The sequence below is a fragment of the Neovison vison genome, chromosome 5 (assembly GCF_020171115.1).
Source record: "Neovison vison isolate M4711 chromosome 5, ASM_NN_V1, whole genome shotgun sequence".
Taxonomy (NCBI): domain Eukaryota; kingdom Metazoa; phylum Chordata; class Mammalia; order Carnivora; family Mustelidae; genus Neogale; species Neogale vison.
The window spans coordinates 151,117,450-151,140,799 of NC_058095.1; the positions used below are offsets into that span (position 1 = coordinate 151,117,450).

General features: G+C 38.7%; 1 protein-coding gene across 2 annotated transcripts in view; it reads left to right on the forward strand.

Annotated features, from left to right (window-relative positions):
• The window catches only part of GPC6 (glypican 6), a 1,094,872-nt gene that overhangs the window by 747,843 nt on the left and 323,679 nt on the right, over positions 1–23,350 (forward strand). For both annotated transcript variants that reach the window (XM_044249953.1, XM_044249954.1), the window contains exon 4: positions 552–717. In XM_044249953.1, coding sequence (XP_044105888.1) covers positions 552–717 — 166 coding nt within the window. The remainder of the gene's footprint in view (positions 1–551; positions 718–23,350) is intronic.

A 23,350-nucleotide genomic window follows, 5' to 3' on the forward strand; every position in this document is an offset into this window, starting at 1 on the left:
CATTGCCTGGGCCGTTCCTATTGCTTCTAAGCAGGCCTGGGTCTTAGAAATGCCAGACGAGTTGATATTGATCCTTTTTTAAAAAGTTAGGTACAAAGGAAGTAGATCTGCCAGCCTCCTTTAGAAACAGGGTCAAATAACCAGTTGGAAAATTTTCCAAAGGTGTCACATTAAACTTTAATCATACCTACATTTTTATGGAGCTTTTAACTTTGCAAATTGCTTTCACATGCATTACCTCATTTCATGTTCTGATGCAATGAAACAGCGTCCAGGTTTCAGGGCTGTATTGCAATGACACAGATATCAAAATGTGGATGGGGACACTTCATGAAAACTGATCATTACCACGTCGACCTGCCTAGCTTGCTTGGATCGGGTGTGACAAAGGGTTAAGATCCTAGTAGCTGCTGGCGTTTCTTGGAGCCATTTCTCTTTTTTTTTTTTTTTGCTTTTTCAAGGAGAAAATGAGTTCCATCTTCTCTTTGTCTCCCTCCCGCACGTCTTAGTTCTGATTTTCTTTTTTTTTTTTTTTCTCAATCAATCGGCAGGTCAGCCCGACCCCGGGGTGCATCCGAGCCCTCATGAAGATGCTCTACTGCCCGTACTGCCGAGGTCTTCCCACCGTGAGACCTTGCAAGAACTACTGCCTCAACGTCATGAAGGGCTGCCTGGCCAATCAGGCTGATCTGGACACCGAATGGAATCTGTTCATAGGTAAGGGGCGTTCCCGCGGAGCTGTGACGTCATGACGCCGACGTAGATCTCCGTCGGGGTGGTGGGCCTGATGCGCGGCTCCGACGCCGCAATGGCGTAGAGAGACCAAGTGAATTCACTACAGAACCAGGAACGAGCTTTTAGCAAATTTTTAACATGATTTTGCATTTGTTCTTCCTTTTCTAAATCCAAAAAATAAGACGCAGAAGAAGAAACCATGGTATGTTGCGAACGAGGGTCCTGTATTGAATTCGCTGATCTCTCTGGCAAAGGGAAAGGTATCTTTGTTGAATTTCTGGGAGCTTTCCTGTGGAAATGGACAAGTTAGGGGAAGGAAAAAAAAAATCTCATTAAAAACAAATCCACAGCACTGGTTCTTATTTGCATTACCGCATCGTAGTCAAAGATATTAGTAAACAGCTCTTTCCTTAAACGTCCATGATAAAACGAGCTCAAATAGTTTTGCTAAAATATGCAAATTTCCCTCCCCCTTGTGTGGAGAAGAATGCTTCCCGCTCACTGGCTCCAAAGAGCCTTGCCTTCTTCGGAAGGTAGGAGGAAAAAGGCTGGGGAAGATGCAGGCAAGGTCTTCGGTTGCAGAAATCGCTCAGGGAGTCGCTCTGTCAAAAGATATTTCCCAAATTGCTATCCAAGGATAAAAGGACACATTTTACAGGCAGGCTTCTCCCCGGAAAACACAGAGGCCTTGAAAGAGTAAATGTGTTTTCTCCCCCCTCTGTCAAATGGCCTTCAAATAAAGTATTTCAATTGCATTGACTCGCAATTGCACGGTGACAGGCAGAGTGGCGCTCATCGCGACATCTGTCGGCGGCATCATTTATGCAAACCTCGAAACCAGAAGGCACGCCTAACGCCTTCTGACATCTAAGATTCGGGTAGGAGGGGGGGGAAAGATCTAAGACGTGTTGGAATGGAGTGAAACCTAAGCCCCCTGTACGAAGATGTGCTTAGGTTACAAGCCTTCGGCTTTGGCTGTGTCACCCACAGGCTAACGTGCTATTATGCTTAGGAACGCCAAAGAAAATGGTTTTGAAGTTTTAAAAAAAGATTTGAGAGTGGGTAGATTCAAATGGAACTCATCTTAACAAAACCCCAGAAATCATTTCAGGGAGAATAAATTGAAATGCTGTTCTCGACTCCCTGTAGTGGGAGTATAAAATCTGTTTGCATGATCTTGGGTTACTTTATCTGAAAAATGAGGAAGTGTTTTAAAAAGTTAATCATTAAGGTACCCTTCTAACTCAAACATGATGATTCTTTGCTAAGATTTTGGATGGGAGTATGAATTAAAATATAAGAATAACTTGATCTTCTAGAATATATATTTAGATTAATTTTGGCAAAGACACTCCAACCAAATAATGCTAATCAAAAAGTACTCTCTCATCAAGAAATCTAAAAATATTTGCATATTTTAAAAACAGATTAAACCTTGTAGCATCCCACTTCAAGTCATACAGATTATTCATACTTTTCAGTTGAGACTACCTGAATTTATAGCACAGTTAAATTGTCTTTGCTTAGCCTGTACCTTATTGATGAAAGTGAGTGTGTGGATTTTGTTACTTAGAGCAGGACATGATTAAGAATGAGATTATAGGCTTTTAATTCATAAGAGCAACAGTGACTTCCTTTTGGCTTTTTCTCCTCAGTGCTGGTTGGCTGTTTTAACATAAAACAAATCTTTATACTTTCATTCAACTGGGTTTCCTGGTTGCCAGTTAGATGTGGAATTGAATGTCTAGAAAGCCATTTGATTTAAAAACTAAAATTTGAACCCAGCGTGCATTGGTTGTACTTTAATGAAAAGGGAACCTGGTAGTTAGCCCTCCATTAATATATCTCATACCCTACCTCATGGTTTTTTATTAGTCTTAGATATCAGTGAGAATAATCCTTCTTCTTTCTTTCTTTCTTCTGGTTCTGCTATGGCACTGAGAATTGACCACCAACACAGACTTTTGGAGCAAAATATGTTCTTGCTAATACTTGTCCAGACGTGAAGTGTTCATTCACAAGTTGATTATATCAATCAGTCAAATGTGCCAACTCTGTTTTCCACACATATGCATCTAAGATGACAGTGTTTCAGGGGGTTCATGAATGCAGCAGAGAAGACCAGGGAGCAAGTCAGTAACACAACAGTAATTATATCGAAAGCCCATTCTCTGGTTGGCATCTGTATATATCTTTCTCTGTTGGCATCTTGGGCTTCTACCATCTTTTTATCAATCTCTTTTCCTCCTGTTGCTGTGAGTTGAATGCACCATTTCTGTCCCCTACATTCATGCCCCAGCTTATACATTTTTATAGTGTTCTATTTTTAAATTGTGTGCTCATCAAAAAGGCTAATAGCACCATGCAATGTAGTCAATAAAAGCAAGAACTGAACCGGTGGCACATTTTCATAATCTTTACCCTGACACAAATTAATTGCAAATGAGTTGTGATTGTTTTGAATTCATTTGTTGTTGGTTTTGTCAAAAGAAAGGCAATTCACAGACAAAGTAAAATGTCTTAAGTGTTCAGCTAAAAACCCTAATGGCATTCCATTCACTTCTGAAGTTCTGTAGTTTGTCAATTTTCATTTCTTTGTAGTCCTAGAAAAAAATCAGTAGTCTTCTCGGGAGGCATTTCCATAGTTTTCCTTGAGGACGTTTAATTCTATGTCCCTGTGCAGAGTGGGTGTTCAAAAGATTTTTTATCAACTAACTATTGTAGGAAAAAGAGCTTTAGATAAAGGGCTTTTGGGGGCTTTTTTGAAAAGTTGCTGACAACTTTGAAGAAGATGCTTCTAGACCCATTTTAGAGAACATGAAAGTCAGTTCATTCAGTTCATCTCTGCCAGAACTGTTGGCTGCTTTCTAGAAGCAGGTGGGATTCCCCAGGACGGAGTCCAGCCCAGCCACAACCTGGGACACCTAAGCGGATGGGCGTGCTAGGCCACTCCCCCGAGCTGGGCAGGACCCCAGAGACCCAAGTGTGGGGTGCAGTCTTCTCTCACTAGCAGGCACGATGCTGGAAGAGAACAATGTAATTTGAGGCATTGAGAGGCACAGCTTGGGCGCTACCCCAGGTGTTGCTGTCAATTCATACTCAGCGGATTCCAGCCTAGCCTTTGAATGTTGCCTGAATGCAAAAGCATTTTCCCAGAAAATGTTTATGTAAATTAAAATTTCCTAAAAGGAAACCGTTTGTGGGCAGAACTTGTTTTCGGTCCTATCCTGTGGTTATTTTGAGTGTTTGGCATTGATACCAACACTCCACAGATAAGAGCTGTTCTGTTTGACAAGGGGCCAGGGGGCAGATTACAGCCAGCTCAGAAGCGCAGAAGTTAAGGCCAAAATTACATTTACATAGTGGCAATAAGTTTTGCGCCTACTTTAAAATCTAGGAGGTGGGGGGCAGCCCCTTCTAAACATCTGGTAGCTTCTAAGACTTTATAGACTGTGAGAACTGGAGAGAAGAAGAAAAGGATGTGGGGAGGGAGATGCTGATGAGACCAAAGGCAGACATTCTGTTTGTTCTGTAACATTTTTTTGTTTTTTTATCACTAAAGTATTGGAGGATGCTTACTAATGCAAATATAAGACTAGCATCACGATCGTTCCATAAAAGTGAGACCTGAATATGTTTGTGTCCGGACATCGTAGCCTAATATTTTAGGCTATCCCAAGACTCTAATGATCCTAACCTATTAATTCAATTCACTAGGGTTAAAAAAAAATTTCCCCTAGTGTAAAAAATGTATGTGTCTGGCCTCTTATTCAGTTGAGTACATTTTTTACCCTAGGGGAACTTAATGCAGGACAATGAGTTATAGTCAACTGTGATAAAGTGTTAGGAAAATAGAAGCACTGATGCTAAGTATCTGTGGAGCTGGAGACTTAATCTAGACCAGAGTGTCAGGAAAGCCCTACCTTGGGAGATCTAGAACAGTAATAAGACTGTATTGAATTAACATTGTCAGACATAATTGCTGTTGGACAGCCATGACATATAGTATTGCTGGAACACCTTAGAGGTCCCAAAGAGTCACACGTTCCCTGTGACAATTTCAGTGGATCTAGTGTGACCTGTCATTGATTCGTTAATACTTATTTGATTTGGGTTTTTTTTTTAAACATTTTATGAATAAGTCTCACCACTACCACTGTCGCTGACTTGAATTGAGAAGATTTAGAGAATTTGTGTTCATTTTCCTCAAGAAAAGGTTCAGTTCCCTGATCTATAGCTGTCCTTCAATAGAAAAAGAAGGAGAAGTAGAAAAGGAAGGAAGGAGGAAATGGTAAGGAAGGAGAGGAAAAGAAAAGCCAGCAAAGCAGCTGTCCATACAAGTTGTCCATATAGCAAAGCAGCTTGTCCATACAAGTCAGTGGTATCAAACTTTCTGGGCTTCCTCCTTTCAAACTAGCCATTTGTTAAGTCTAAGACAGCCCAAAGACAGAAAACTGGCACGAGAGCCCCAACATGAAGTCTTGGGTGGGCACTATACCTGTGCCTGGCCCAGAGGCCCTGCTCGGAGTACCCTCCATTCATCTCCTGAGATTCAGGAAGACAACTGAGTGCCTGGTGTGGGCCTTGTTCTGGTTTCAGCATGAGGCTAGAGCAGGACGAGGTCCTGCCTGCTGAGAAGAGAGCTCCCCGTAGGTTCTCTGATGGAATCAGTGACACGCTAGACAGAGAAATGGAAGGCAATGTCGTACAAGGCTGCTTTATTTCACTTTGGAGGTCTGCTCTTTTAATGGAAGTATGACTAATTCAGTAATTTAAAAAACACATATCTCTGTTGTTAATGGACTCGTGAGTGCAGGGATGGCAGAAACAAATCAGATAATGAACCTGGTTCCTTCATTGTGACAACTGCTATCAAGTTGTAAATTAGAGCCAGATGCCAGGAAGCTGTGGTAGGTCAGTCAAATGACTAGTCCTGTGTGATAAATGGCCATTTCTGCACACATACTACGTTCTTAGGACCTGAAAGAGTTTTTTGTCCTCAAGGTATTTAATATATTCACAACTTTGTGTTTGCGTGTGTTGCTAGATAAGCATTTAGTGTTCCTAGTAAATAAACTTGAGTTCTCTTTTTATAAACTACCCAGTCCTGTGTAATGTTGCATTTCAGCAGGATATAAAATAAACACAAAGAACTATTTTCAAACATTTGTATAAGATGCTCCTCTTTCAAAGATTCTGTAGCATAGAAATTCTATAATATAAATCTGGTAAGTTTTTTTCCTGACAAAGAATTCGATAGTAAATATGATGTGACTCTAGCTGATAGATCCCGAAATGCCATGTTTTAAAAACCTCTAGACCCAAAACATAGAAAATCATTTCCTTTCAGCTGAAGAAAAAGGAAAATTTAAGAATTATATTTAGCAGCAAGCTTCAAGGCTTCTTGGTGTCCGCCTTATATCAGACAAGAGCCTTTTCATTAATATAGTTTAGAAACACAACTCTTAAATTGAGGAACAAAAGCCAAAGCAATTATTTTAGAATCTGATCTCATCGTTAGCTACAGAACTTGCTTTTGCCCTTGTGCATTCCTCAAAGCACCAAGAGAGATTAAAAAAAAAAAAAGTTATTTTCTATCAGTTGAAATCTAACCCCGCCCCACTCCCTGTCTTCCTTTTATACTCATTGATTCAGTATTTCTCTTTTCTCATGGACATTTATCATATGCTGTGTTCTCTCTGTAATGCTAGCAGAATGCACAAGCAGTACTAACTACTCAGTGAGCAGGAAAAAAGTAAAGAAAGCAAGAAAGAAAACAGTTGGCTGGTACCCAGCAGTCTTTCAAGAGCTACATTTGCTATCAATTTCCTAAGTTTAGAGAACGGGTTACTTCTGAACTCTGCATATGTGAAAGTATTTTTATGTGGTGCCATCGGGTTAATGCCTGAAGGATGGTATAATGTCAGAGGCTGTTCAGCAAACACAGAAACAGGCGTTTCCTCACCTCTGAACACTTACTAATGTTCATCTTGAGGCAACAACTGAAGGGATTCGTGGGACTGAGATTTCTGGTCTGCATCAGGCAGATTTTCCCATGGATCAAAGCAGGCAAAACACATCAATTTTAAAAGTATTTGGTGCAATAGACAAGTAGTCATTCAAAGGTGCATGTGAATTTCTTTTGCCCCCAGTGCCAAGTCTTGTACGAACATCTATTCCGGTTCCCACATATTCAACTCCTATTCAATTTATAATTACTGATGACTGCAAGTATGAAATTCTGAACTAGACTTTCAGGTTGGAATCCATGGTGCTATCAATGATCACACCAACCAATGGCCTGTAACAAGGCATACCTATTTTTGCAAGTAAAACATTCCTTAGGATGCAAGATATTCCAGTTATAATAGGAAGTTCACTGAAATTCCTCTTATGCCTTATTAAGCACTCTATTTTCTATGAGAACCAGCAACAGAAGGGTTTAGTTTACCAGGAGAAAGCAGACCATATCACAAATGATGAGAATTGCCTTTGTGCCGAGGATTTTTGCTTCTAATTTCCACTTCAGTGTCAGTGTTTTCTATAGGTAAATGGTTTAATTTGATAATTATATCCAAAAGACCTTGTTTTGAATGATGGACATTTGATTTTAATAAATTGTGATTGTTTTCACTATTATGTCTCAACTTGAAGCGAAAACACAGGATGTCTGGCTTTTAGCATGCCCAGAAAAAAAAAAAATATTTGATGATTCCTTAGAATGGAATTACATGAATTCCCAAAGTCCCAGAAACCCAAGTAAAATTCACACACTATGAACATCAGTTTGATGACTTTCTTAGCAATTTCAATTCCAGGAAATAAGAGTAGCATGAGGTAGAAGAAATTGTTGTGTTGTAGAAACCAAAAAATGAAAAATATAAATAGAGCTAGATAAGTGGCTTGTTAAAGAAAGCACACAACTATGTGGCTATTCACAAATGGCAAACTTATAACAAGTCCCAGAGCTACCATAACCAAAAAGTCTTTCATGCAGTGACTGTTTTAATAGAATGAAAGAAAGAGAGAAATTCTGAGGAGTTTAGATCACTGTAAAAGTCCTGATTAGCAACTAAAGTGAAAATCTCTATTTTTAACCCAAATAATAAATCCTGTGTGATGTTGCAGTGCTCAATTAAATGTCCTAATAATACTAATATTGGGTGCCTGGGTGGCTCACATTGTTAAGCATCTGCCTTCGGCTCAGGTCATGATCCCAAGGTCTTGGGTTGGAGCCCTGCATCAGTCTCCTTGCTAAGCAGGGAATGGTCTACTTCTCTCTCTTCCTTTGCACCCCCTCCCCCAACTCGTACGCTCTCTTTCTCTCTCACTGTCTCTCAAATAAAAAATAAAAATATTTAAAATAAAAAAATACTAGTGTTAATAAGGTAGATTTCTTTTCCTGTAAACATTTACCTTTATGTATATATGTAAAATTAAGTATCCATATGTATCTATCCACAGATAGATGGCTCTTCAAATTGCTATAAAAGCTCCTTTAATTCATGATTGTCTCAGGAGTAGAACTGCTGCTGATCATGTCTTTACATTTGAGTCATTTTTGAAATTAGTTTTAATTTTCCTCAGGCTTGTTTCTACAACAATTATAGAGACTTTTAGAATCTTATTATCTTCATCTTTTTGACTTTGTGGCTTGTTTATTATCAACAACCCTCCAAGGAACCAGCAGTGGAAGCCAGGTTAGAAGAGATGGACCCATGAATTATTCTGATGGTTAAAGGCATGTTTTCATTGGTTACTCTGGAGGGGAAATAGATATAAATGTCCTTGGGAGTAATTTAAACTTTGAGAACCTTCATGATATATGAAAACTTTGAGCTTATAATTCATTTAAAAATATCATGCCTACAGATACTTGGTAAGGTAGCCAGGAGAGAATTTAAATTAAAATAGAGCATGAAATATTCCTTGTCCTTCAAATAACAGCTTATATATAAATCCCACATAAAAAAAGATATGTCCTCAATTTTTTTCTTTGCATGGATTTAAATAATTTGCTACGCTAAGAATGTTCTTTATTATAACCTCTGAAGAAGTGAAAATTGCAAAAAAGAAATGAAAACAAGTCACTGAATATATGACATCACGCCAAGAAGGGATGCATGTCTATGCATCACATTTTTATTCTCCAGGGTTCAGGATCTTCTAGAAAGATAACACTCATAATTAAGTGTCAAAACAGTCAGTCAATATCGTCTACTAAAATCTCAATGCTTAGGAAATGAACCAAAATAATGAGAGGCCTAAGAAGACTGTCCAATGGCCATGAATAAGTTAGTGGATGTGAGACCTTGGGTTGTAACAATTATCACCAGAGCTGATGTGGTTTTCAGATTGACTCAATCAGAAACTGACTCTGCCCTATCTCAGCCCGGCATCTATCTCTCTTGTAGTTTCCCACGAACTTGAAAGCTTTCCTCCCAGGGAAGCAGGACCATGGTTCCATAAGAGAATTCACTGGCTTCAGTAGGAAGAGTACTCTCAAAATCTATAACCATCAACTGCCAGTGGAGACGGTTTGGAGCCTTTGATATTATCACTTGTGCACGTGTCTCCATGGTTTTCCAAATTCAATGTCCTTGATTGTTAGGTTAGTTCCTTATTTTTAAAATAGTTTAGTGTTCCAAACTCCTCAATGTTGTGTTGACATAGTAATAGATATTCTATAGTCTATAATCTTTGGGTAATACCCAATCAGATGGGAGAACTGATATTGTCAATAGTCCTAAGAATGTTAGGTATAATTCTAAAAATACCAGTACTCAGTGTGTTTTAAGGGTATGGATCATGCATAGGATCTGACTTCTAGAAGGTCATTCCATAAAGTGAAATACATATATCCCTTCATTAATCAGCCTTAGAGTATTTTTAATTGAATTACTATGCCTACTGAATAAAGTATTCAGCAATTTCTTGGTGACCCAATTTAATATGTGTCTAATACTGCTTTTAGTGTTTGAAGATTCAGATATGTGTTTCCTGAGGTTGTCCATCAGAGAATGTTTGAATGTGTCTAGCTACTCACTTACAAATCATAGTATCCAAATTCTAAAACCATGAGAGAGTTGTAAGAAACTTTATTCTTTCTGGTTCTGGGTTCCATCTGGAGAACATTGCATCCGCAGCAATAATGGCTAACAGTGATTGGACGCTTGCTTTACACCAGGCAGCACTGTAATCACTTTATACTTTTAATCCTTAAAACAATCCTATGAAATAGGATTATTTTGATTCCCATTATATAGACGGGAAAACTGAGACCAGATAAGCTAAGTGATATGTCCAAGTTTGTATAATTTGTAAATTGCAATGCCAGGATTTGGCTCAGATTCTTAAACTTAGCGCTCTAAGTTTTTAGGAATTAACCCTTGGTCTCTGGCTACATGGATTGGTGGGGTTATGTTGGGAGAAATAGAGTACTGCAGCACTATCTAATAGAATCTTCTGTAATGGTGGGAATGTTCTGTGTCTATATTGTCCAAGATAGTAGCCACTAGCCACATGTGGCTATTGAACACTTGAAATATCTCTAGTGAGTTTTAAAAAATGGAGTTTACTTTATTTAATTTTAAGTAATCTAAATGTAGTCACTTGTAGCCATTGAGCATCTAATATATGGCTAGTATTTCTGAGAAACTAAAATTTCCATTTATTTTTAATTAATGTATATTTTAATCACTATATAATATGGTTAGTGGCTACTGTATTTTGGAAACACGAAATACCCATGACATGACCCAAATGTCCAGATGGGTCAGCATCTGAGTATGTCTGGTTATCTTCAAAAGTTATTTATTTAGGTGCCTTTTCGGTGCTTAACTCTAGATTGTGCATATGGTAGACATAAAAGAAATAACACTTTCCTACCTGATCCTGGGAAATCATAATTTTCCGAAGAGATTAAATGTGTATTTTCAAAGTGGGAGTTTGGTTAAGTGAATACAACACAGTTAAGAGCAGTAGGCCTTGAATTGCTGTCTGAGTTCAAATCCTGACTTCACTATTTATTTTTTTGTTTAAATCTATTAGCCAACATATAGTATGTCATTAGTTTTTGATGTAGTGTTCAATGACTCATTAGTTGCATATAACACCCAGTGTCCATCTTTAATGTCCATCAACCTGTTACCCCATTCCCCACACCACCTCCCTTTTTGCAACCCTCAGTTTGTAACCATTTATTACCTGTGTTTTACTTGAGGAACATTTTTTAACCTTCGTAAATCTCACTTTTCTCATCAACAAACTGGAGATAGTATGATCTACCTCTTAGCATTGGGTGATAATGCATGTTAATCTGAGGGGTTGAGATATGTCCACAGGGATACCACTGAAGGAGATGCACCACGGTTCCTTTTTTCAGGTGAATAGCCTGTGAAGGTATGGAGAAAATAAGAAGTAGAAAGCAGTGGCACCTGGGGGGCTCGGTCTATTAAGCATCCGATTCTTGGTTTCAGCTCAAGTCATGATCTCAGGGCCCTGAGATTGAGCCCTGCATCAGGCTCTGCACTCAGTGTGGAGTCTGCCTGTCATTCTCCCTCTGTTCTTCCTCCTGCCCAGTCCCTCTCTCTCTCTCTCTCTCTCTCTCTCTCTCTCTCTCTTTCTCTCTCTTTCTCTCATAAATAAGTAAAATCTTAAAAAAAAATAGCAAAGAAAGTAGAAAGTGGGGGGAACAATATCCAGGACCAGAAACATACCAAAGAGATGACAAGGATAAGCTGAAAACCACAGGACAATGGCCAGAGGAGAGGTAATTGGTAAGAACGGAAGGTACGAGATTAGAGGAAGTTAATTGTTCTTGTCCCTGCTCTGCAGTTGCCTAAATTTCTGAGAGAGGAGACTGATCCCGGTAGAGTTGAACTTACCCTTGCTCAAGTGAATAAGCACTGAAAGAAAGCAAGCACTGAAAGAAAGTTCTTGCTGGTGTGTCCTGGGAGGTAAGATTGGTCGGGATTGGACTGTTCACAGTTTGAAAGGCCAAAGAGTTGACTTTCTCTTGTCTTGTAGGCAATGGCAAGTCACAGGTATCCTCTCATTCAGAGATGACTGGGATCTAAGTGGCAGTCTGGCAGCCAAGTCAAGGATGGATTCTAGGGGTAAAATGACTAGTGTTAGAAACTGGAGGGGTTATCTCAGCATGGAAGGAGAAAAGGAGAGAGGAAGACAGCACTCACATCAGAGTTGGAATTAAAGATTTGTAGGACTTCATGCCTCAGTATCAGTGCCTAGGTGTAGAGGGCAAGAAAAGAAAACACACAGATAGGACTGAGATAGGGCACACAAGGAAGATGGTACTCTCAGGAAATGCAGAAGCTAGTTTGGGGTATGGGGAACATCGGTTCCTTCAATCTGCTTATGGTTTTCTGGATTTGAGAAACAGTGGTACCAAAAAATGGGAATATCCAGTTGGATGCTGAAAATAGTAGTGTTCTGAAGTAGTGTTCACAAAACGGGAGCTGGGGATGCCAAGAACCGTTGGAGGGTTTCCATAGCCCAAATAGTTTGGTGGCCAACGTTCCTAATCAACTCCAACAGATTGTGCCCAGAATCCTTTCTCCTGGGTACCACACGGGTGCCTGCATGTTCCTTCCCTGTGAAATTCTACTGCCTTCCCCTCTAAATGTTAAATGTTTAACAGCGCTCATCAAAATGTATTCTCTGAATGAGCCTATATCTATAATCGCCAACCTCTGTAATTAAGTGTAGTTAGGATGTCAACTGTACAAATATGAGAATGCTTAACATATGATTCAGTGGAGACAGGCCCAGATTGCTCCCCCAAATATATTTTCTCAAGATTCAGGAACTCCTGGATGGTCATATTTATCATGCACATCGACATCTTATAACTGCAGTCAATCCAAGAGGAAATTTATTTTCTATTGGCTTTGGCTTTTGCAATTCTCAGTGCATGAAATCTAGGATTATTTTGTTCATTTCTGGCCACTGCCAAGTTCTGAATTTCAAGTTAAGGCATGAAATTTGTTAATTTTATTAAAAAAAAAAAACTTGCCCCAGGGTATTCATTTTCTTCACTGGCAAGAATGTCATGTATCAGAAAGCAGTCCCCGACTTCATTGCCTGCCTTGTGGCACAACTGTCTCCAATGAAAACTTCACATTTGAGGACCAGTGTAATCTATTCATTGGTTTCTGAACATGGAGCCCGCCCCCTAAGGAGCAAGGCAAACATACACGACCCAGCTATTGCAATGCAACATTGCAAGGAGCAATGAGATTTTTTTTTTTTTTAATCCCATAGTACCGAGTTACTGATTTAAGAATGCCCTAGAGTATAAATTATTTCTCTAAACCTCTGTGGTGACTTTTGTCAAATGCCTTCTGCTTAGCCCATTAAAGGTGAAAACCATGAAATATTATTTGATTTGTAACCCAAGAAAATGCCCTAAAACCACCTGTCCCTCTTTGGAAAGCTGCCAGAACAAAGTGAGAGGAAAGGTCGAGCCTGAGAACAATAATTTGAGGTTGCTGCATGTGGCTCCGATCAAAGGTTGAGCCCATGGGCTGCATTCAGGCTTCCAGTCTTTTCGGGAGGATTTACATTTATTTTTCTTAACCCACTTGGGAGTCCTGGCTTTTGAGATCAACATTTCAAATTGTTTAATAGTGGCCATGCAACACTTTAAAAAATAAAATCTGACAGTGAATTGTGTTGAATAGTTATTGCCTTTCCTTTGAATTCCATTTGGAGAAGTTAGTTTCAGGATGTGTTTAATTTCCATGTGGAATTGGTAGATATTAAATTCCATTTCTCCTGAGTGCCTCAGGATTTTTTAAAAATCGCTTTAATTCTGCCGTGCTATGCATCGATTCTTATCCATTTGATCTGTGATCATGGGGCATCAGATTGCTGGTGTTCATCACACACTTGTTAAATCAACCTTTAAATTGTAAGACAAGAACAGTTTAATTTAAAGCTACACCCGCGCATTTTTTTAAGGCGCCCAAGTTAATAGTTTGGAAATGCAAAATGATAAAGAATAAGCCTCAATCAACAAATTGATTAAAAGATAAATTTCAAATTCCTTCATCAGAAATTTCTGACCTGGCAGAGAAACAGCCCCTTGAGAGCTACTGTGGTATTTTAGGAAGGAGCCCGTCATCCTCTCTGATAAATCTGTGTCCATTTTATCCAGAAAAACCACAGTAATCTGTGCTAATTGAGAGAATAAGGCCGCCAACATCAAATTATTTCCTGTTGGAAGGCATTTGGAGACTTCTTTTAAGATTTAGGTTTGAGTTTTTATTGAGTACTCATTGTCTGCCAGGTAATATCATATATGATGTTTTATGCTTTAAGAATGAGTTGTGATTAGTATGTGGTTTTTGCTTACAGTGTTCCTCTATGTCATGTAAATATCTTAAGATTCTCCCAAACATATACAATCTTTTTGTTGAACATTTGAAGAGATACTTGTAGCCAAGCCCTGACCTGAATGAATGAAATTTCAAATTAAAGGCTACTTACTTACCAATGGCTTGAAATGAAATTGCATTTTAATGCTTATTTGAAATAATTTCTGACTTATATAGAAAAGTTGCAAAAATAGTACGGAGTTCACATACACTACCCTTTACTCCGCTTATCCTAATGTTAACAACATACCTACATAAGCGTAATACAACAGTCAAAACCAGGAAATTGACGTTGATACAATGTTATTAACTAGAGTATAGACTTTATTCTAATTTTGCTAGTTTATCGTTTTCCTATTTCAAGATCCAATTCAGGATTCCACATGCATTTACATGTTTTATCTCCTTGGTCTCCTTCAATCTGTCAGTTTCTCAGTTTACCTTATCTTTTATGACCTTTACACTCTTGATGAGGACTAGTCAGTTGTTCTGCAGAATGGTTTTCAATTTGGATTTGTCTAATGTTCTCTCATGATCAGATCAAGGTTATGCATTGGGCAAGAGTATTCCAGAAATGATGTGATGTCCTTCTTATGTATCATGTCAGAGTGTATATTGCAGCATCTGCTAGGTTTTTCAACTGTGAAGTTACCATTTTTCCCTTATATGGATAATACATATTTCGGAGGAGACACTTGAAGTCTGTGCTATTATCCTGCTTTTCCTCACACTTTTGGCCACTGATGAGACTTTCACATCCATGGGAGGATCTTGCCTGCCTGCCTATTACTGTAGCATTTGCAAAAGGGCCATCTTATATTTCTCTCTTCTTTCTCTATGTATTAACTGGAATCTTTCCAAAAATTGGACTTTTTTTCCTCCCAACTATTTATTCAATGATTTATTTTTATTAGTATGAACTCATGGATATTTATTTTAGTCTATGGGTAAAATCCAATAGTAGTATTTTCTTTGTTGCTTAAATTATTCTAGCTTGTATATTGGGATCTCCTTACAGTTGGATCCTGTATTGATCTGACATGCTCCCCATCCTTTTTTGGGGTTTCTTTATTAGTGCCATCACAAGTTATCCCATAATCTTACTTTATGTTCCTTATTCCAGTCCTAGAATCAATCTCTTCTCCAAGGAGCACTCAGTTCTTATTGAAGGATGATCTTAGAAACCAAGATCTGGACACTGGATGTGCACATTGCTGTTGGAGTGTCACTGCTATTAAAGCCTTTCTGGGGCACCTGGGTGGCTCAGTCGCTTGGGCTTCTGACTCTTGATAGCAGCTCAACTCGTGATCGCAGGGTCATGGGATCAAGCCCTGCACCAGGCTCTCTCCTCAGTCTGCTTGTTGTCCTTTTCTCTCTCATATAAATGGGTAAATAAAATCTTTTAAAATTTTTTAAAAAAACTTTCTTTGTGCAGAGCTAGAAGATATATATAGAAAGAGAATTTATATATAGAGAGAATATATCTACACACACACATATATACACACTCTATTCTGTACTCTGTCTCTGTCTCTCTCTTTGTATGTATATATAGTCTATTCCACACATATGCATTTTTGCAAATGTTTATTTATTTTTTTATGTTTATGTATTTGTCAATCTCTCTACTCCCTGCCCACATGGATATATACGCTGGAGTTCACATTGATTGCTGTTCAACACCACAAAGATCATTCTAGCTTCATTTTTTCTTTGTCACTTCTGCCTCCAAAAGGGAAAGTGGCTTTCATGATCTTCAATATGTTAATGCGTTTGCCTAGCCCTAGTATATACCTAAATTAGAGTTCCTAAGTCATAACTCTTTAAGAAACATCCCTACCAGCTAGACTACAGTATTTCTATACAGTTCTTTTTGTCTTTACAGGATTCAGTCAAAATTCAGTTTTTCAAAGTTTATTTAGATTATTTTCTTTTCTCTTTTTCTGAAAGTGATCTTATTATGTATTGGTCATGGAATGAAGTTTGCTTGCTATAGTTTGTACTTCATGTATTTTCTTCTACATCATTTCTTTTAATTATTTCATTATTTGGGGATAGAATGTGAAAGCCTACTGTAGTTCTAAGTCCCAAAACTATACACCGAATTTATATTCTGAAAAGTGTCTATACTGACGCCTGACCACCCCCCCTTCTTCCCATCCCAGTCCAACCCGCCATTTGCAGGTTGATCAATCCACTTGATTACCGATTTATCTTTTCTGTGCATTTTTTGCATGATCGAGTAGATACCTGTGTGTTTTCTTGTATCCCCCTTTCTCTCTCATGAAGGATGGCATCCTATACTCTTTTACACATGCTGTTTTTACATAACTGTGAAATCATTCCAGATCAGTCCGTAGATACCATCCTCCTTTTCTGTAGCTGCATAGCACTCCCTTGTCTGGAAATACCTTTTGCTATTATAAGTGATGCTACAATGATTAACTTAGTGCATCTGTATTTTTGGAGGTATATCTTCTGGGCAGATTCCTCGAAGTGGGATTGGGAGTTGAAATGTGAATGCATATTTGGTTTGATTAGATATATTGCCATTTTCCTCCTTAAGGTTTGTTTGTACCAGTTTACATTCCCATGTGCCACTGGTGTGACTGTTTCTTTCCCTATAGCCTCACCAACAGAATGTGTTGTCATACTTTTTATTTTTGTCAGACTGATAGATAAGAAATTCTATCAAATTATTTTTACTATCAAATTATTTTTAATTTAATTTTTCTCTTATTTTGATATTAACAGGATAAATTTACAACTTTTTCACTCTTCATGAGTATCACATGAGAATTTTTTATCACTGTATTCTTATTAAGATAACTCAAAAAACATCCTAAGAGGTTAAATAGGAGTGAGATATATGAAAACTGATGAATAAATACAACAGATTTATTCTTTAATAATTTTTTTTAATGTTAGGAAAACATTTTTATTGTTCCCTGAACTCTCATAATGTATCTGGACTTCATCACAAATGATTTCCTGTAGTAGAATTCTGAGAAATAAGTATGAACATATGAAGAGGACTGTAATTACTGCAATTATGGAAAAGTAATTTACTGGCTTTATAAATTCAACAGATTTCAAATAGAGTGGCTAGGCCATAAAAAGCGACCAGGATATTGAAAATAAATATTTTGGGGGCTAGAAAATTGCTGGTTAAATGCACATACCAAATGTAAATGCTTTGTTAACATTTATATAATTTAGTTTCTTAAAACTAAAAAACATCAATTTTTTTAAATCTAAAAATCAAATAGATGCTAAGATGATCAAGTGTTTGCAGACATCATTCTTCCTCTTGTCCATCTGGTAGATATGAAACACCTAAAAAAGAAGTTTCATTTTGTGATAATTGGGTAAAAATTAAGCAAGAAATAACAAAAACAAACAAAACACTTGCAGAATTCTTCTTAAAGTTACAGATTCTTTTTAAAGTTACCTTTAAAAGAGGTAGGGAACAGAATAGAAGGGAAAGGTCATGGACCTTCTTTCAAAAGAGACCTCAGGTGTAACCCTTACTTGGCCACTTGTTAGTTGTGTAGTAACCTACAGCCATGAGCATTCACAAGGTCTTATACTAAAACTAGGTGGTTTTCCAAGAAAAGAGCCCTATCATGAAATATATCCTCTACCATCACTGCCCCCACCTGTTCGAGCAAAAACCTCCTGTAACATTCCAAAGAGGTTGTCTATAACATTAACTATGGTATTAAAAACAGTAAGTTCTTGGGGTGCCTGGGTGGCTCAATGGGTTAAAGCCTCTGCCTTTGGCTCAGATCATGGTCTCAGGGTCCTGGGATCAAGCCCCACATTGGGCTGTTTGCTCAGCAGGGAGCCTGCTTTCTTCTCTCTATCTCTCTGCCTGTCCCTTTGCATACTTGTGATCTCTGTCAAATAAATAAATAAAATTTTTGGAAAAAAAATAAAATCAGTAGGTTCTTTTGTGTTTTCCAAAATCACTGAAACAGTTCTAAAAAACAGATGAAATTATTGCCCCCATTTTAGAGAGCAGGAAAATGAAACTCAGAGCAAGATCATGCTGTCATTAAGTGGTGAAACCAGGGTTCCATGCCAGGTTTGTCCAAAGCAAAGCCCATGTTTTAACCTATAGGCTACAGTTTCCCTCCACCTAGCTCTATACTCCACCCAGAGGGCTGCCAAAGAAAATAGATCTGCTGTAAACCATAGACCTACCCTAACGGATCTCCAGATCCCATCCATGGCAATAACAGGGAACTCAGATATTTTTTTTCTTTTCTTTTCTTTCCTTTTTTGTTTTTGTTTCTTGATCAAAAAATAACATTTTAAATTGTTGCACACAGCTCACTCATTCATTCATCTTGAATAAGATGTTTTTCTGAATTCTGTGAATTCTAACACTGAATCCTGGGCCATTTTGCTTTGAATGTTTATAGAATTGTTTTTACAAAATGACATTCTGTACTCTTACCGGCCATCTATAGTGAGGTCTTGTGAGAATCGTGTGAGTTGAGCTCACCCTTGTACTTCCTGTGGAGATGCCCTGGAGAGAGCCCTCCACCATATCCTACAGGACCCCTTTGACCTGACTCGGAACAGAGTCAAGAAAAGCTAGTTCCCAAGCAACTAGCTTAATTTAATATCATAGAAAATGTAAGTACTGTGAACAGAAATATTTCCCAGATTCCTTTGACCTGTTGACTGTTAGAAAGCAGCCCACTGTTACTCCATAGAACATGAAACTTTTATTACTGTACCTTCTCCCTGGAGCCCTCTCATTTTTCACTTTTTCGCATTTCTCTTCCATTTCTGTTCTTTTCCTGTGTGTCTCTGTCTATATGCCATATAAGTCCAGTTTTCAATGAGGTTAAATTTAAATAAACTTGCTCTACATGGCCCTGGGCGAGTTACTTAAGATTTCTGATTCTTAGTCTCATTCGTTATAAGGTGCTTGCCTTTCTCAGTTGTTAGAACTTAAAGTAGTGTGTGTGAAATGTATAACATAATAGAACTTTGAGATAAACAGAAATGACAAGTAGCCATCCCTGAGAAGTTTTAAGGATTGTACTTGTTAGAAACAAGTTTAAAGGTGAGAAAGGAAATTAAAATCTGTAGTAGTATGGAAGATAATATAATTCTTAATTATATTATCAGTAATTTTATATTAATCTGATAATATGCTAATGTCATCGATTCGAATACAATTAATGATTGCAGAAGTCTCATTAGGAGCTCGAATACTAGCTCCTATATTTCTGAGCACCCAATAGGTCCATCTAGGTACACTATTGAATATTTTTCAAATGTAGTGTTATTCTTGGATAATGATAAGGGATGATAAAATGAGGAAACAACACTAAGAATTGCCCAAAACCACGAATTGCCAAATGACAAACCAGCAACTGAATAGTACCCAAATATTTGAATACATTGCTCTTCCCAGTGTTCCCAGATCCGTGTGAATGGAATACAGCAGGACCTCAGCCTGTTAATCCAAACCAGTTTGTTGAACACGCTGAGTTCAGAACAGTTCACCACCTCAAATCACTGATCCCCTTTTCCCTTTCTATTCAGTATCCTTTTGTCTTCTTTCCCAGGAAGGGGAGAGAACGTGATTAAAGCAGGATCCCCCAGTCTTCTTTCACTTGCAAAGCCAAAAAGTAGTGTGGAAGAGAAAAATGTATGTAAACAAGAACTTCAAGGATCTTAAGTGATTCCTCTAACACAAATAATATACAATGTGTTTAGGAATAATTTGAGTTGAGAAATTTCAGTTTAAATTTGTAAATATTGCTGGACACATGCCAGTGTAGTAACTATAAATACTCATTATAATAATTAAAGAAAAAAAACAAAGGTGTGAATGGCCTTTGCCATTTAATCAGCGTTATTCAAAAGGCTCTTTAAATTATCAGTAAAATATAAACCCAGCATTTGTTGGGAACATTTTGTTCACTGACATTTCTTCATTGAATTCTCAAGTCCACAGAGTAACCAAGCTTCTGAGTTTTCATCTTTGGCCAAATCATAGCATCTGACTCCAGATTCACAATCAGTAGATAATCCCCAAATTTAGTTGAAGCATTTTTTAAATTTTTTTAATTTATTTCACAGATTTTTTTCAAACACAAAGTAACACTGCTGAGAACATGTCAATCTTTATGTCTGGGAAAGAGTGCAATTTGGGTTTTTTTGGGTTTTTGTTTTGTTTTGTTTTGTTGTTGTTGTTTGTCATTTGGTTAGACTTACCTGTAGGAAAAGAAGAACGACCTAAGAGCTGTGTAAAAGGAAATTACTGATGAGTGCAGAAAGGAAAAGATGGGAGCCTTTCCACATCTTCAGGCCTAAGAATGTGCAAAGGGCCTGTGACCAGAAAACGGCTAATATTGAATGCAGGAATGAAGGATTATAAATATATTTTGGCAGTCACAGGAAGAGCATTAAGAATGAAATGTGGTGTCAAAAATGGCAGTTGATTAAGAAACAGCATTGATTTTTCCAAAGAACTAGGGGCATAGAAATTAGAAACCAGGATAAATATGTCGGGGTTGGGTGACACAGGAAAGGGCTGACTTGCAAGTGAAAGGAAAGAAAGGAAAGAAGTCTAAGATGAGCAGTGAGTGCCTTTTGCTTCCTCTCTGAGGAATATTAACCCGTCAGCTTCCAAATTAATCATTACTTTATTAAAGCTTCTTTAGCCATTTCCTCTATGCCTGGCACGAGGCTAGATCCTGTGGGACCAAGAGGGGTAAAAAATAAAGGAAAGAAAGAGATATCCTAGTACCAGGGACCTTAGAGCTTTGCAAGCAGCTGGATGAACAGTACCAACCCCACTGTCCCCCAGGATGGTATATCTGAGTCTGCAGCAGGTTGTAGGTCTGGGCAGAGGGTAACAGGGAGAAGGTGGTGAGTGTGTCTTTAAAATACCTCTGACTTGGGTGCCTGGGTGGCTCAGTGGGTTAAAGCCTCTGCCTTCGGCTCAGGTCATGATCTCAGGGTCCTGGGATCGAGTCCCGCATCGGGCTCCCTGCTCAGCAGGGAGCCTGCTTCCTCCTCTCTCTCTCTGCCTGCCTCTCTGCCTATTTGTGATCTCTCTCTCTGTCAAATAAATAAATAAAAAATATTTTAAAAAAAAATACCTCTGACTTGTCCCCTGCAGCTCTCACCTTCCAACCCTAGGCCCCATAGTCCTTACATTGCTTCTTGTTCTGTGCTTCTGGGTGGATATTCCCCCATATCTTTTGTTCTGCTCCCCCCTCTGGCCATTACGTCATAGCACATATTTATAAGTCGAATGCATCCGCAAGGTGGTGTCCCCCAGTTGACCCTAGTAGAGCACCTCCAAATTGTGGACTGATGAATTCATAGTTATGAGCATTAATTTACTGATTTAACAGGGTCTTGTGTGGATGGAGGAAGTCAAAGATACCTGTGATAAGGACACACAGTTTGCATGTGACGGTTCTGACTGAGCAGACGAGGCTGTGAGACCCACTTAGCTCTTTTCCACACACAGGCCTCCTCACGACTACGCTTCCCACAGATTTCCAGAGGGGAGCTTCCTTCGCTCTATTGAGGTTTCCATCCAAATATACCTTCTCAGTGAGGCTTTCCCTTTTTATTGACTTAAAATTGTAAGTGTTCTTCATGCCAAGCATTCATATTCTGCTTCTCTCCTTAATTCATCAGGGTGTTTTACTGATCCATTTGGGTATTTTGGGTCCATTTCACCAATGATGACACTTTGTCTCTTTGGTTTTGCTCTATCCCCAGTTCCATTCCCAGCAACAATTCCTAGTATTCAGTAGGTATTCAATAGTTGTTCAATTAATTATGATAACAGAGTGCCATTAGCTACTGCTTTCTCCTCCATGTTGTGGATTTAATAACACTTGACCTGCCTATGTCAGTTATTGATAATCAGATGAAATTATAGATGCACGTGTGAAAACTCTAGTGCTTTTTCATGATACTAGTAGCAGTGTAATCATTAATAGCAGTATTATCATTATCTTCAACATCACTACAACTTTCTTTTTTTTTTTTTTAAGATTTTATTTATTTATTTGACAGAGAGATCACACAAGTGGTCAGAGAGGCAGTCAGAGAGAGAGTGGTGGGGTGGGGGTGGGAAGCAGACTCCCTACTGAGCAGAAAGCCTGATGCAGGGCTCGATCCCAGGACCCTGAAATCATGACTTGAGCCAAAGGCAGAGGCTTAACCCACTGAGCCACCCGGGCACCCCGCACTATAACTTTCTAATCTCACTGATGTCCTATGAGGCTTCTAGCTGTTTCTAGCTGGCATAGCATGTTGTATGAGAAGACACCTCCATCACATTATGAGACTTTCACTAGCACAAGCTAATCTGTTAAGGAGGCAAGGTAATGTGCACCAACTATCAATCACTGTGCCTGTTTAGTTGCATCCTAGAACAAGGCTAAACCCCCAAGATGGCCTTCAGAAAGCAATGATTGGGAATGCCTGGGTGGCTCAGTCAATTAAGCGTCTGCCCTTGGCTCAGGTCATGATCCCAGCATCCTGGGATTGAGCCCAGCATCCAGCATCCTGTTTGGCTGGAAGTCTGTTTCTCCCTTTCCCATTCCTCCTGCTTGTGTTCCCTCTCTTGCTGTGTCTCTCTCCACCAAATAAATAAATAAAATCTTAAAAAAAAAAAAAAAAGGATGAATGAATGAATGAATGGAAGCAATGACTGGGGACGCCTGGGTGGCTTAGTTGGTTAAGCATCTGCCTTCAGCTCAAGTAATGATCTCAGGGTCCTGGAATCAAGTCCTGCACCAGCCTCCTTGCTCAGCAGGGAGCCTGCTTCTCCCTCTGCCTACCTTTCCCCCTGCTTGTTCTCTCTTTCCCTGACAAATAAATAAATAAAATCTTTAAAAGAAAGAAGGAAGGAGGGAGAAAGGGAAGGAAGGAGAGAAGGGAGAAAGGAAGAGAAAAGAATGATTGTCTACTCTCCTTATCCACTCAAGGAGACAGGCCAGGAAGAACCAGTGTCAGTTTGCAACCAACACCACAAATGGCATTCATAACCCAGCTGGTAGTTTTGTAAATATATCCTACTGACCACATGCTGAGCCCAGTAAATCTAATGTCCCTACTAGATAATCCACTCCAAGTACTGTCCTCATTGACTGAGGGCGAGAAATATTTATTTCATTAGCATATGTAACTTCTGACCCAAACAGGTAGTATATTGGTCATCTAGA